General features: G+C 43.6%; 1 protein-coding gene across 1 annotated transcript; it reads right to left on the bottom strand.

Moving 5' to 3' along the window:
• Window positions 1–103: 103 nt before the first annotated feature.
• On the bottom strand, window positions 104–11,128 carry ZBTB43 (zinc finger and BTB domain containing 43). The gene is made up of 2 exons (XM_065695599.1): window positions 11,003–11,128; window positions 104–7,253 (listed from the first exon to the last, which is right to left on the bottom strand). The coding sequence occupies exon 2, from the start codon at window positions 7,228–7,230 to the stop codon at window positions 5,836–5,838; it is 1,395 nt and encodes a 464-aa protein (XP_065551671.1). The 5' UTR covers window positions 7,231–7,253; window positions 11,003–11,128; the 3' UTR covers window positions 104–5,835.
• Between the last annotated feature and the right edge of the window lie 4,788 nt (window positions 11,129–15,916).

Genomic DNA, 15,916 nt, shown 5'->3' with positions numbered 1-15,916 from the left:
GTGCCCGATCATCCACTCGCTGTGTTAGGAGAATCAGGTTTTCGTGTTCTCTTCAGCCAGGCTGGCATGTTCTCAGCGTTTCAAGAAGACACGTTGCTAGACACACTTTTTCTTTATATATTTAATAAAGTTATATATCAACAACTTTTGGATCTGTACTTTTGTTTGAGCACTTATTGTTTTGGCAAAAGTGAAATATTAAATACTAGTACTAGACATGCATTCCTTTCATTCAAGCTTAAGAAAACATTTACAAAGTTGACAGGTAACATTTATTAAAACATGTTATACAAAAAAGGGGCATGGGACTCTTCTATAAGAAGAAAATATTGAACAGTAACATTAAATTAAAACCATGCTGTACAATTAGGACAGCAATATTTATAGACAAAACTATCCAACCTCTGCAATACAGGCATAACATCTCACAAAATATCAAGATATGCAAATTTACTATTATAAATGACTTGTTTAGAATAAAAACTTATAGCTCATTAAGGAAGATTCACTTGACTTGCATAAACAGTTACATTTCTGGAAGAAATATGGAATCCCATGAATAATAAAACAAAGGAGCAGCAATTGACAGACACAGGCTTCAAGCAAAAATCGGAACTTACAATTTAATCACATTAAAATATATCACCATTTTGTTTTCCAGCATCTTCCCCATGGGCACCGGCAGTTTACAGCTAAAGAAGCCTAGCGAGCCAATGAAGCATTTAAATGACAAAAAAAACCCCCAACTTTCCTATGCTGTTTTGAGAAAGGTTCTGATTCCATTAAAGCAAAACACTCAGTGCTGTAGGATCTCATAACTCAGAGACAGGTCTCCTTCCTGGTACCAACACCATGAGATTACAAGACATGAGGTACCTCCATTCTTTCAGGCTCAATAATACAGGGATAGCAAGTATTCTTTTCGCACCAAGAAACCCAATACATCAGCCTTTGATCATCTCGCTTCTGATACAGGACAAAGTTTCTCAACCCCAGGAACACTTCGGATGAACAAAAGCTAAGACCAAAACTTGTCCTGACTGCGTTCCAGAGTCTACCTGCTCACCCATACGGAAAGGCCGTGTTTAAAACCCAGAACAACAAAAATCCCCAACAGTGGTGTGTGAAATAGGAACCTCCTCCCTTAAAGTCAGATATGCACCTAAGCAGAGATCTTAATGCTGTTAACAGTTGAATTTTTCATACTCTTACACAGTTTTTTATGATCAGCTACAAAGATTCCATGGTAATTAACATCTTAGTTACAAATTGGAATGCAAAGGAACTTCGCTGTAGTATCATTTTCTTACCACTGATAGGACAATGAATGGCTTCATGGTAGCAGGGAATTCTGAAAGCCTCCTGCGTGTACAATGACTGTTTTCCAGAAGACATTCACCTCACTGCAGTCAACAGCAAGCAATATAAAAATGCACAGATGTTACTAAGCTGTATCATTAAAGATGATGAAGCTCAAGGGAAGACTAATGAAATTCACCATACACATATGCATTCCTATTATCTATTTATAGGGATTGCTTCCTTCCTCCCTACAAACAAGAAGTAATTTCTTGTGTGTTGAACAAGACCACTCCATTAGCAAAGATCAAGAGCGTGACAGAAGCTGCATCTGCAGGTCTTGGTTTACTCTGTACAACTGTATCGGCCATAAACTGCAGGGTTTCAGCAGCAGGGGGCTGCAAGGCTGACAGAGGATCTCCAGTTGGAAGGGACCCATAAAGATCAGAGTCCAACTTCCTGCTCCTCGCAGGACTACCTAAAACTATATGACTAAAAGCGTTGTCTGGACACTCCCTGACATACAGCAAGAGGTTATAAACTGCCCTGTGCTGGTCACAACAGGTCCTAGCCTGCACTGAAGTGCATGCAAACAACACACTGCATGCCAGAACTCCAGCCAGAGATGCGCACAGTGCCTCTGCTCAAACATGTTTAAGGAAGAGTGGCAGCTGCTAGCAAGAGGTGCAAGGAGACACATAAGGAGAAGATACTCCCAGGGAAACAAACACATGTGTAAACATGGATAAACTGAAGAGCTGCCCTTGGGAAACACGTGGAGAAGACACTGAGGACGTGTATAGACCCACACAGCAGGACACACTCCATGCCTGGGATATTCACTTCTGAAGGGACTTTGGCCTGTAGCTAAGCCATGCCAGAGCAGGTACACGTCTGAAGCCTCCACGAGAGCCAAGCTGGAACAGACACATCCCTGATGGAACTATGTGGTGCCATGGTGATCAGTGACAACAACCAGCCCAGAGCAGCAGAGGACACCCACTGAGATGAAAAGTGGCAAGACAAGCCAGTGTGCCAATGAGCCCAAACCTCCTGAGTGATCTGTCACCTCACTACAAGAGCTGGCACGGGCTGAATGCGGCTCTCAATGAAAGCAAGGGACATAGGAGACTACAAAGGCAAGGAGGAAAGGTGTGAGCCTTAAGCTGAGACTGGGGAAGGGGAAGGACAGAGGTTTCCTTAAGTGTTTAAGTAATTTCTTGTTATCTTTCCCCCCCCCAATACCTGAATCAGTGATCAGAGGTTTGTCAAAGGGCAATATAGTAAATTCATGGAAATTAACACAAGTCAATTGTTTTGCCTGTGATGAGCAAAAGTAAGGATTTTAGACATGTTATCTCAAGCTTTCCTTACACCATCAATCCTCTCAACCTCATGACAATCGTATCTGTATTTTCCTGCAATTGTCTGGTTTCATGTAAATTAACATCAAAAAGCCAAGTGCTACAGAATCAGTGGAGCAACATTTGCTGGGACTTTCAGGACAATGTCATAAAATGGGGTAAAATAGTAATAAGAAATACTATAAAGTTACTATTCATGCTAAGTCATTAAAAGAGGACATGGTTCTATAATATGATCTACTGGACCTGTTATAAAACCTTTAAAGTGTCTCTCGCAGTACATTTTATTTTAAAGCTTTATTTCAAAGTAGTCTAACTGCAAATAGGAGTAACGCTTAACTTTGACGTGTCCTATATAAAAGTCATTCCAAGCTGGTAAAAGAAACAGTTTTGCTGGCAGCTCTGTAGGATAGTCTGGGTTTAACAGAAAGAGGTGTTTTGCTTGACCGTGTTTTGCAGCCTGGTGTCTCTGACCAGCCTTTTTGATGGTTAAATGGGAAGAGGCACCCTTAACCTTTGTATGCAACACTGAAGTGACAATTTGAAAGGGGTTGAGAACTAACGTAATACACAAGATTATTCCTGAAATGAGTATGAGAATACCTTCCTCTCGAGTGTGATGATGGTACCTGCAGAAATGGCACCCTGTATGTAGTAAGGCCTTGCTGAATGGAAAAATAGGGCCACTGAGTGCAAGAACCTTCTTTCTTCTACACTCATGTAAACAGGCAAGCATTATAATTATTTTTTTCAATATTACAAAAGACAGTATTAGCAGTGTGGAAACAAACCATAAAGGGAATATATTTCTAAGTTTAAAAAACATACTTATAAAGTCTTATGTGGTTTTTTTTTGCTTTTCTTTTTAAATACAAAGTGCTTCTATACATTAAGCAGGTTACAGTGTTAGTGAGCAAATCCCTGTTTAGTTACCTTGATTACAAGGGTTATATACGGCCACCATGATATACTGTAGAGTTCAATTAAGTGCTAAGAATAGGAACTCTGTGGTGCTGACCATTTATGCCCATTGCCAGCAACGGGTTCATCCTATTTGGGAATATCTGTTTTAACAAAATTCCATATGAAAAATATCTGAAGCATTAGAAGACTAAGAGCCTCTCAAGAAAATTAAAGTTTAAGTAGAATGTCAGAAAAGAAGCTACAGTCATTACAGCCCACTGAGTAGGAAAACCCCAGCTTGTACCAGACATTCACATTCAAGATACAGTTTGGTTGCATCTTAAGACAATTTGTAACTGGGAGTTAAAAAAAAGCATCTAAATAGTAACGATCTTTGTGTGGTTTTGCTTCACCATACAGGGTTATCTGTTATGTATGTATCTGTTAAGTATGTTATCCTGCATACCACAGTATCTAATACATAAATTTGGGCCAGACAGGCTTAGGCCTTTGGTGCTGGGTAACTTTCCCCCCTCATGTTACCAGCACTGTACCTGGACATCAACTCTTTGTGTCATAGCCTGTGTATGCTCTGAAGGCTCTTTCCTTTTTATGTTTCAGTAAACTACAAAAAGGGTTAACTGCTTTTGCACAGGACTGCATTAAGCTTTCAACCCCAAAATCCTGTTGCCACCTTTAAAATTGATGCATTCACTCTACCTGCAGAGCTGGCAGCATCTCTCGGAACTACAAACGCTCCTCCATCTATCACCAGGAATGAGAGCCCAGCACATAGATCCTCATCCTAACAAATTAGGAGCACCACTTCCCCAGCAAACCCCCAGACTTCGGACATGAGCACGGTACCGTGTTCTCAGTACCAATAATAGATCCAAATACCATAATTCCTACTTTTTTTTTTTCCACAAGCAACTTCATCTGCAGAGGTAATCAACTTCGGCTGCTTGTGATCACATGTACAGTCACAGTAGTTCAGTACCAAGAATTTGTATTATAGTTCTTCCTATTCAAAGAGTAAAAGAATTAAAAGTATAAATACCTATCAATGACTAAATAATTTTCCTAAAGCAGGTTTCTAAAATTAGATAGAAGTTCTCAAAGAAGTTTTTGTACCAATAAAAAGTCAATTTGGGAATCCACAGAGTTTGGTACTTGCTACTGTAGTAAAGCACAAAAATCTGACCAGAAAACTGAATGTTTGATTATTTTGGATAAGTTCCAAATATTCCTTTTTTTTGACTGACAGAACATTTATTACACACCCTTCTAGAAGCTCTCACGGTGTAGCAATCAAAATCAAGTCAAGCCAAGAGTCATATGGCATTAGGCCCTAGAGGAGTAGAGACAAATTATCCTTAATGCAGACTGATGTTTATATAGTGCTCAACTATATTTAAATGCATTACAGACACCAAATAGAAATCAGCACAGAATTAGACAACATTTGTTTTACTGGAGATGGATAATAAAATGGAAGACAGATAAAGGAAAGCCAAACCATATTTAACACAGCCTTTCATTAAGCAATACAGCAAAGGCTATTTAACAATGTAAACTATCTAATGATGCACATTGAGTATGTTGGCAGTCTCCAGTCTGAGGTGGAATTCCAACTTTTTGTCATTAAAATGTGAATCATATCATCATGAGGGTGCTGAGGCGCTGGCACAGGGTGCCCAGAGAAGCTGTGGCTGCCCCATCCCTGGCAGTGTTCAAGGCCAGGTTGGACACAGGGGCTTGGAGCAAGCTGCTCCAGTGGAAGGTGTCCCTGCTTGTGGCAGGGGGTTGGAACTGGATGAGCTTTAAGGTCCCTTCCACCCCAAACCATTCTGTGGTTCTGTGATACACACCCTGGTTTTGTCGTTCTAGTTCTCTTCCTCATTAAGTAGGGTTACTTTAATTCTTGCTTCATCTAAGCATTTGTAGGATTTGGGTCAATGCTGAGCTTTAAATTTAGAAGACTTAGGAAAATCAACAGGGGTTCTAAATACTGCTGCGCTTACAATAAACGTCACAGAGACCTTACAGACCTCACTTTACAAGCACCTTTCAGATTAACCGTTCGCACTTTGAACACCTGCAGTAATACTGTGGAAAGTAAAATAATTAAGTTTGGTCTGTTTATACCAGCATAATCATTACAGCTTGGAGGGTGGGGAAAAGATTGAGAATTTACAATAGCAAGTACCAGACATGATTTGCATAATTAATTTGCTTACTTTAATAAACAAACGTAAGCACTGATGCCTTAGTTCATCTCAGTAGTACTCTGCTCAGCTTTAGAAGCTTGGTATGACTTGGTACAGGAGGTCACATGCCGATGGAAACTGTCCCGCCACATAAACCTTTTCCCACAGATGTTACACTCATACGGTTTTATGCCTGTATGAATTTTCATATGGCCTACGAGATGGTGTTTCATTTTGAACTTCTTACCACAGACACCACAGCCATAAGGTCGGAGGCCAAGGTGCATACTCATATGGCGATCTCTTTGACTTTTGTGTGTAAAGCTTTTTCCACACTGACAGGGATACAGCTTATCAGCATGCGAGAATCCAGTGAGGGACGTTTCTTCTTTAATTCCTGTAGCCATTTCAATGCCTTCACTATAACCTGCTGCCATCATAAGATCCTGTCTGTGAGCATTTATATTTCCATCTGCCCTTTCGCCAGAAAATTCTTCCATAGAAGAGCCATAGAAGTCAACTTGTTCATCGTAATTACTTTCATCTGCCTGCTCATCAAATTCTGTTTCCATCTTTTTGTCACCTATATGAAAGTCTTCAACACCTGAAGACTGGATTGAATGATCTGCCTGAACGGCATTCATGGATTCAGACACCTGGTGTTCATCGTAAGGATTATCAACACCTTCACAGTCTTGTTCAAATCTTTCTGGTTTCACATGGATCCATCGCTTATGAGACATGATGCTGGGTTTGCTATACATAGGCCTGGTATACTGATACTCCGCACTATCACTAGTTCCTTCTTCACCATCCTGACTTGTCATTCCAGTGCTAAGTCTATCGTGTTCTGTTGAAGAATTACTGGGAAGGTACTCGTGTTCCGTCAGTTGACATGACAGTTCATCTTTAGAGCTCTCTTCTTCGTTTTCGCCATCTCTTAGCTCCTGCCCTTTATGGAATTCTGGCTGTCCTCCAGAGCCAAGTTCAAAGGTTTCAACCAGGCCATTGTAACTGCTGCTGCTCGGGGACTGATGATCACTGCCATGATTCATCTTCTGACACAGAACTGTTGGGTTCCCCTCTAGCACTTCAGTGCATTTATCCACCACATGCCACATCTGAAGGAAACTTGCTGCTGTCAAATAACTAACAATTTCAGGTGCAGGCATTACCAGACGACCTGTATAGGTAGACAGAAGAATGTTTTCAAATACCCTGGGATTCATCACATCAGGCAGGACTATTCTTCTGCTGTTTTTTAGGAGAACCTGATCACAGAAGTAAGGTGAACTGGCTGCAAGAACAGCTTTATGGGCTCTGAAGAGATGGCCCTGAACTACAATGGACACATCACATAGTTGTCCTTGCTGGCGCTGCTGGTTTAACTTTTGCAAAATGGTGCTAGAAAAATCTGGAAATTCCACTCGAAAAGAGCTTGACCCAGACTCCATTTCATTACAAATTTAGTGTTGTGCTGCAAGGAAAAGGAAAAATAAAATCAAAAATTCTGATAGTAAAGTACTGACCTCCCCATTTCCTTCTACACTTTTTCTGTTTTCTTTAACAAATAACACTCAAGCAGACTCATATGGAATCAACCCAGCATTTTCTGGAACCTGTGTCACTGCTGCACTTCTATTCTCCTACCCCATCACATTTCTGTCATTTCTGGAAGTTGTACCTAGGCCACAAATTGCTCTGCAGCATATTTTGTTGTGTTTCTTAACTATCCAAAAGGACTCATCAACAGGAACTACAAGAAGCATGGTACCCAGTTGAGATAGATTAAGCACTTCAGGCATGAGTTTAAGATAACAAAAACAGTTTTTTAATGAAATTCTAGGAGTAAAGTTCTAACTCCAGGTTGTCCCAGTTTATAACAGCAAATGAGAGATTCTGCTAACATCTCATCGACCCCAAATAAAGACTGGTAGTACTCTTACGAAATATTCCACTTTAAATGAAGTTTTCAATACCCAGGATATTGATTCATACAATGGCAAACGCAGCACAGACAGAACCCAAGTGAGAATGAGGCTTACGACTCTTCTAGTGACAATTTCTTGTCATTTTACCAACTGAAAGGTGTGCTGGCAACATCTTGCACAGCTGCAGGACTACAATCCAGTCGTGTAATTCCAATCTTTTTCAGATGTTATTGTAGCATTTCTTACCTTAAGAAAAACCGTATGAATCTAAAATGTTAACCAGGAAAAGGATATCTCTACTGTACAGAATTTTATCTGCAGGTACCTTGTATTTGTAACAGTGCAACAATCATATACTAGAAGCTCAGCTAATAGCTTAGTTTTTAATGTCTTTATTCCCACGTGATCCAGATGTCTTACTACAAAGGTAACAGTCTTTTAAGCAGTAATTATTTAAAATGTCTACTTTAAATTTTAAATTTGAGATAAATTTACATGTTGTTACCATTAGAAATGATGACAGAAATTTAAATGCAGCGATGAACGACCAACATTAACTGCCTGAATAAGTTCAACTTGTGCAATTTTTCAACCTGATAATGTATAAATGGAATACAGTGGAATTCTAAAAGAGCCATGGGGTAGCAAGCAGATTTCTCTGACATTCATCTGTTTCTCATCAGTGAGAATGTGCCAAAGTTTTAACAGACACACCTGAGAGATAATACGTAGTAAACTAGCAGACAGTGTATACATACAGAACGTAAAGCATGTAGTTAATATGGTGTAAATCCAGAATTTGCATTACAAACAGTTGGAGGACTCTAAAATGAAAGTGCTTCTATGGAAATACAGAATCAAGAAGATAAGATTATGAATCCCTGCTACAGAGAGCCTGCACAACAACCGCAGGGCTTTGCACACAGTTATGTAACCAGCAATAGAAAACTGTTCTTTTGGTGCACTTTTGTGTTAAAACACTGGCACGTTGGCACAAACGTGTGAGTGCTGAGTGCAGAAGGAGCAGCAGAGCTTGCTGCCAAGACGCAGACAGCACAGGAGGAATTATGTAGCTCACTCAATGTTTAATCAACAGCTCATGGTTGCATAATCCCTTCCTTACCATTCTCATCCGTTCTCCAAATCATATTCTTGACAGTTCTCTCCCACTCCCGAAAAACCCTCAGTGCCCATCTCCAAAGGTTCAGAGCTAGAGAAGGATCCCAAGCATATGGAGCACAGACTATTCACTGTTACCTTAAATAAAGGTGACCAGGCTTTCCATAGCAAAGAGCATGGGAGTCAGAAAGCCATCGAGACTTCAATAAATATAGGCCCAAGCTCCTCATAAAACTGGCATCTTTTTGCAGTATCATGAACGCTGTGCTTTTAAGATTCCTTTTCATTTTTCACTAAAAGCATAGTATCAAACTGACTTTTATGAATGTCTCTGAAGAAAACAGACTGCGAAGAATAACCTGTCATTTATGAAAGCCATTTGTAACTATAAATAATCGCAGCAACAGTCCAACAAAAAAAAGCACCTTTTTTGACCATTTTCCTTCTTCCTACACTCATTCCCAATGCTGGGTAATAGGAGGAATAGAAGGACTAAACATTTTGTAGTCGAACATCATAACTTGCAGTAAAGTCACGTTCACTTTACATTTTCACAAATCATTATTGTTTTACTGGCTGAAACAATTTAACTTCAGAGGTGTTTACCAACTACCTCAGATTTGACACGAGGATCAGTCATTTTAGTGGGGGTTTTTAAACACGTGGTGGCACACGGCAGTTTTCCTACAAATACCAACTCACATAAATCACAGGTAAACAGTTACATTCTGCTGAGACACAAACCAACATGCATCAACTGAGGAAACAGCTTAAAGCTTGCAGGTTTAGCACATCACTATTCTCAAGTGTTTTGACTAACAGTGTTATGAAAGAGGAAAGCCCTTTACATCACAAACTACTACTCCCCCTTCAGACAGTCCTCCCCTTCAGCCCGTACAACTTGCTTTAAGTATTTAATACTAGAAATAGATTTTGAAATTACTTCTTTGGAAAAGGAAGCTCTGAAAAGCTTGCAGGTCATCTGACCTTCAAGTCGTTACCTACGTAACAGTAGAACACCACCTTTAAACTTACTGTCTTCAGCACCCTTCACTTGTACTCTTGGAAGCATCAGCCCTGCTGCGTACCCACAGAGCCAACCCACTTCAGGAGACCCCATCAGCCACTTCAGGAGACCCCATCAGCTACTGGCGTTTCTCCAAAGAGCAACAGAACACCACGCCCGTCAGTTCAATTGTTATTACCACTTTGCTTACAACAACTTGACAATGTTACTTAAGCATTTTTAACAGTTGCCTTATACCTTGTAAGCATTACAAAATACCTATTTTATTCTTATCAAACAACTTTCTTATGCAGATGCAGTTCTTTACCTCCTTTCAGAAGGCAGATTTAAGACTGGTAGATTTTCCCAGATTTAAGACTATTTTTCAACACTTGCCTGCAAAAGATAAACCTTCAGGACACACTCAATGGAAAACTGAAGAGACGTACTTACAGACCTTATCTCGTTACTGCTAATCTACACTGGCAGCTTTCAGCCAGCACTCACGAGGCCACCACACAAACACGGAAGCAAACTTTCATATATTTTAAATTTTCATGTAAAAGAAACCAATCAAAATGTAAATAAGGTAATTCTTATTAATAAAGCCACGCATCAAGAAAACTTCACTTTTACTTCCTCCTGCTCTGTCTGCATCTTCTTTACCGCAACTCTTTTAAGCAGTTAAAACCCCACAGCCTCCGTGCCGCACCGAGTGACACAAACAAGGCAGATACTACCCAAGAACAAAGCTCCTCTCAGAAGCGCCTGTAACTCAGCAGCAGTTACTTCACCTCCCCGTACGCAGAGCTACCGGAGAACCAACTTCTTTACCCGCTACAGCGGCGGCCGCGCACTGGGGCCCCGTCCCGGAGGCTGCAGGCCCAGCCGAGCCCCTGCAGCCCCGCAGCTGACGAACAGGGCCCAGCGCCCGCTCCCGCCGGCAGAGCCTCCCGGCCGGGGAGCGACGCGCACCTCCCGGCGCGGCGGGGAAGGCCTCACTCACCTCACCTCACCTCACCTCACCTCACCTCACCTCACCGCACCTCACCGCACCTCACCGCACCTCACCGCACCGCACCGCACTGCACCGCGCCGCGCCAGCCCCCCGCTACCCCCCGGCGCAGGGCCCGCACGTCCCGTGCGGCGGCAGCGCGGGCCGCGCCTCACCTGCGGACCCCGGAGTCTGTCGCATAGCGGGGATGGCCCCGGCCCAGCGCGCCGAGCGCCCGCACTGCCTCCGCGCACAGCCCGGCCGACGCCGGAAGTACCCCCCCCCCGCTTCCTGTGCAGCGCTTCCGCGTACCGCACACGTGACGGCTTGGGTCAGACCTTGTGCTTCCGGCCTGGCACCGCGTCTTCCCTGCGCCCCCCCCCTCCCCCGTGGCGGCGCCCCCTGGTGGCCAGGCGCATGCGCGGCGCCCGGAGGCCGGGGAGGCCGCGGTGCTGAGGGGCCCCCCGCGGTGCCCCGCTCTTCGGCCGCGTGCGGAGCCGAGCGGGGGTCCCTGCGAGGGGACAGGCAGAATGCACTAGGCTGGGGTGCGCTGTGTGTAATCCTTGCTAGCCGGTACCTACTGGGTGTAATCCTGCTTGAAAACGGTGCTAATGGCAGGGATCAGTTTCCGCAGGTGACTTGTACCTGCATTTACTTCAGAAAGCAAATCTAACGCAAAATCGAGCACAGGGAAACGGAGCAGCGACGTCACCAACATCACACGTAGTACACTGAAGAGATGCATTTGCCCCTCGGGGATTGTGATAATGTGTAATTGCTGGGAAGATGATTTACTTTCCATGGGCTGGTTTGGGAGTTGATGTGGTTTCTAATACAAGCAGTCAATAAGAATAACATCGTCACCGCATAATTTCCCTGAGGAGTTCTCCTGTTGCTCCGCTGATGTTCTCCATGGCAGTGCTTCCAGCTCTGCCAGAGGGGCCCACCGCTGAGCAGTGCCTCGTTCCACTGCCTCTGCCTTGCGTCCTTCATCTGTTAAGGACAGACACTGACCCACTGTGTGACAAGGGCTGTTCTGTGGTCGGACCATGAGCTGGGCAATGAGCACGTACATGAGCTTTTCAAAGCTGAGATTCCACAAGGGCGATTGATGGGATGAAAATAGATCAACAACTTTGAGCTCTCCACACAACCCCGTGGCCTTCATAACAGTGTTATTGTGCTTGGATATGAAGAGAATTCGTAACTCTGCAGGTAGTTGTTCTATTTCTATCGGGAATCAAGCCTCTAAACAAAACGTTAACACGGTTTTGGACAATCTCTTCAGCTAGGAAGAGGGGTGACTGAGTAACAGGCATTTTTTATAAAGTAAACGACAGAATTTGTGACTCTTGCTCTAAGGAAAAGCTGGAGCTGTTTGGTCTCGTGGCATTAGGTACGGCATCCTCTTGCTGAGACTGCAGCGGAAGACCTGCGTTGCCTCGCAGTAAGCAGCTGGTGAGCTAAGCAAGGATGCTGCCGCTCAAGTTTGGCTTCACAAGTTTCTCCTTCAGTTCAATTAGAAAGAAAACACGATGGACTCTTCTTCACAAACTCACGTTGCTATCCGGCACACGCAGTGACTCCCTCCACTTCCCGTCTGGCAATTCCATCTGGGAGTCACGGCTCCCGTTTCAGCTGCACACGCGTACTTGGCGTTCCTTGCTCTTCAAGGAAAACCAGTTGTGACCCTGCGCCTGCAGCGCGCTGTGCCGGGCAGCAGCACCAACGGCGTTTCTGTCGCCAGCTCCCGGGCCCTGGATGCCGCGGAGGGAGCCGGCAGGCCCGGCCATGGCCTCTGCCGCCCCAGGGCCGCCCCCACCTCCGCACCCCGCCATGGTTCCGCGTCCCGCCTGCTCCAGCAGGTGGCGCCCCAGGCCGGGCGCGCGCCGTTACCTCAGGACTAAACGGACCCGGGTTAGTGCCGCTGGCGCTCCATCGTGAGGATGGAGCTTCTAGTTCATCCCAGAGACCTCGGCTGGATTCGACTCCTCGCCGGACCGCAGCCGTATGGAGAAATGTGGCCCCGAAACGTTTGTAACGGGCCGTGAGGGAACCCGTTCCCAATGCCAAAGCTGTAACCCAAAAGCCTGCCCTGCCGTGAGGCAAAGAGGCACCGGCAGACCGAGGCCGAGGTGCGGCGGTGAGCACACGGCGGGTGTGGGTCATTCGTAGGCTGCAGATGTCTCATCCTGCCTCTCCTTAACGTGTCACCCAGGCTGGAGCAACAAAGAGTTACCTTGAACAAGAATCCAGACTGGTTCGTGTTGAAGGGACCTTAAAGCTCACCCAGTCCCAACCCCTGCCACCATAAGGGACCCCTTCCACTAGAGCAGGTTGCTCCAAGCCCTGTCCAGCCTGGCCTTGAGCACTGTTCCACAGGGCTGAATTCCTCGAGATGGAATCCGTACCCGTTTTATCAGGTATTATATCTGAACATTTGGTCTGTGCATGTCTTTTCAGGTTTAATGGTGCACTTTCACGGGTTTTAAGTCCATATACTTCCTACATTAGTAGAAACCCTAATAAGAACTTTAATACAAGCACAAGAAAAGGGAAAGCTGATTTTTAATACAACACAATTACCTCCCTGTCTTTTGTAGTCATTATCAGAATACTTTAGCAAATTAAGCAATATATGAGAATGATAAGCGGTAAAGCAAGGAAGTTTGGAATGGCGAAAGACGTATTTTTAGCTGAAATTCAGAAAGAAAACAATTACATTATTGCAGCTGCTGCAGAAGAACCCATAACAATGACAGGGTCTGTGTCTTTCTCTTCTAAAAACTTATTCTCCTTTGCTGAGAACCAGCTCCTGTGAACAGAAACTTATGGTGCTTTCAGCTGGCTGAGGACCTGCCTAAGCATATGCTTTTGAGAGCTGTGACATCTCTTCCTCAGCAATGTCAGGGCAGGCTCTAATCGATACTTGAATTGTGTCTCTTGGTGGTAGAAGTCTATGTACAACCTACGTGTTAGCAGCAGCCAATACAAGATGCTCACTACATTAGACTTCTACAGTTAACCTTATCTAATGCTAACAGATAAGGCTCGAAAAGCCATAGAAATGTCTCAAAAAAGAGTTGCTGGTTCACAGTTAGCCTCTGAAGAGTTACCAGGGAGATGGGCATTTTTCCTCACTTGGCATTTTAACCACTGGAGACACAAGGCTAAGACACTGTGACCCTACCACTATACTTCAAGTTTTATTGTCATTGGATTTGTCTAACACAAGGTTGGTCCACGGGGAGTCTTACAGTCCCCTTCCAATTTATGCAGGATTTATAGTATTTCTAAAAATCAGAAAGTAAGTATAAAGAAGCCTTAAAAGCCTTCAAATTTATACAGTGTGTTCAGCTGATGCCCCAAATAGACCATAAGTATGTATCATGCCTGTCCCCATTTGGTTTGGTTTTTCTTTTGTTCAGGTTTTGGTTTGAGGTGGTTTTGGGATGGGCAGTCTCATGGACCAAACCTTCATGCTAACAGTAGATGAGAGGTTTGGGGCCAGGGGCCGAGTGCTGCTGCATGTTCAGCGGATTAGCTGGTTTTGCTTAACATTTTGTATGCCAGAGAGAAAATTCCCATCAAGAAAGCAGGCCCTTGTGTGATTAGGAAAGGGTTCTTCCGCCTTTGACAGGCTATCAAGCTATTGATGTATTTTAAATGGCTTTTAATCAAGGTTTTCTATCTTTGCTTGTAATCTCTTCTGAAAGTTGTCTTGGTTATTTGCTGTACTGTTTGCTTGACCAAAAATTCTTCCTGATCAAACTACCAGGGATGATTATCTCAAGACATCACATCTTATGGTTTTGCAGAGCAGGTAGTGAATCAGCTGTTCTGGACCAAATTCCAGATGTTGGTTGCAGATGCCAACACTTTCAGCTCTGAGTCAAAGAGGAAAGAAAAAAGGGATTAGTTTATTGGAAAGGGCTTTTATATGTGCTTCTGAAACAAGCGGTGCCAGGTACTGTTCTGCGGCTCATGCCACCCATCAAGAATTCTTTTGATGCTCTTTGCTTTCAGCCAGGATGTCAGAAGCAAAGACTTCTTTCCTTATTTACAGTCACAAAGCACTTAATTTGTTAAAGAGCAAGCTTATGCAACCTTCCATAGTTGTTTTTTTTAGATGACAAATAAACTGTAGTTGAGAGATGAAGTGGCAGACAGCTAACTGAAGCCTATATTTTGGCCTGTGTGGAGGACACTGTGATCCCACAGTTGCAAGCAGTGTTGCAAAAATTGAATAATGATGATGCATAGAGCAGATGAGAAACTCACAACAGAAAAGAACTCAGCCCAACCTTTAGCAGCACAGAGAGCAGCAGAGGCTTCCTTGCCTGTCCTGGCAGTCCTTGTTGTGTGTTCACCACGCGGTCAAGAGGAGAGAGAGGATTCAGTTTGCTCTTGGTATGGGAGTCAAGCACTCTCTACTGGTAGGCAAGGATATTCAGGTACAACTTCAGGGTGTTACCTCAAGGGTAATCTAATTTCCACTCTAACTGATTGCACAAACCACTTTTGCACAGGTGTATTGTGGAATTTCTCTCTAGACTACCACAGTATTAAATCTGCATCTTGCTTGGCTTGGCAGGTAGCTTTGCGAAGCTTTTGGGTAGGAAAACAACCATGTAATCCACTTTTTAAATGACAAATTTCTGTAAAGAGTCAACAACTCAAATGCAACTGCTACCATACTCAACCAGCTCCATCCTCTAGTTACAACAGCAGGAAGCCCACACCACCAAATCTTAAGGTTCAGAAGATAGCCTCTGTAGTTCCAGGTTTATACTGCACACTGGGGCCTCAGTGAGTCTCTTAAAATCTCCTGCTGCTTTCTCTGCTGAATTAGTCAGATGCTGATGATTATTCACCTGCCAGACCCCCATCTTTGCCTTGAAACAGATTCTGACTCTGCATTGTATAATCGAAGCCAGCTGGAGTGGGATACATACCTGGTACAGCTCTGAACTGTGGAGTAGAATTCATGGTGATGAATATCAGATCAAACCCTCTTTTTCTCCCTCATAATTCTGGAAGTTACTAAACTGTTTTCTTTAGATGGATAATTTTAATCTCTTTTTTTTTTA

The sequence above is a fragment of the Lathamus discolor genome, chromosome 15 (assembly GCF_037157495.1).
Source record: "Lathamus discolor isolate bLatDis1 chromosome 15, bLatDis1.hap1, whole genome shotgun sequence".
Lineage (NCBI taxonomy): Eukaryota > Metazoa > Chordata > Aves > Psittaciformes > Psittacidae > Lathamus > Lathamus discolor.
The sequence above is the reverse complement of the archived record's forward strand: the minus strand, read 5'-3'. Positions and strand labels throughout refer to the sequence as shown.

Coding starts and splice junctions, on each gene's coding strand:
- ZBTB43 (XM_065695599.1), bottom strand. CDS start 7,230: ATGGAGTCTGGGTCAAGCTCTTTTCGAGTGGAATTTCCAGATTTTTCT.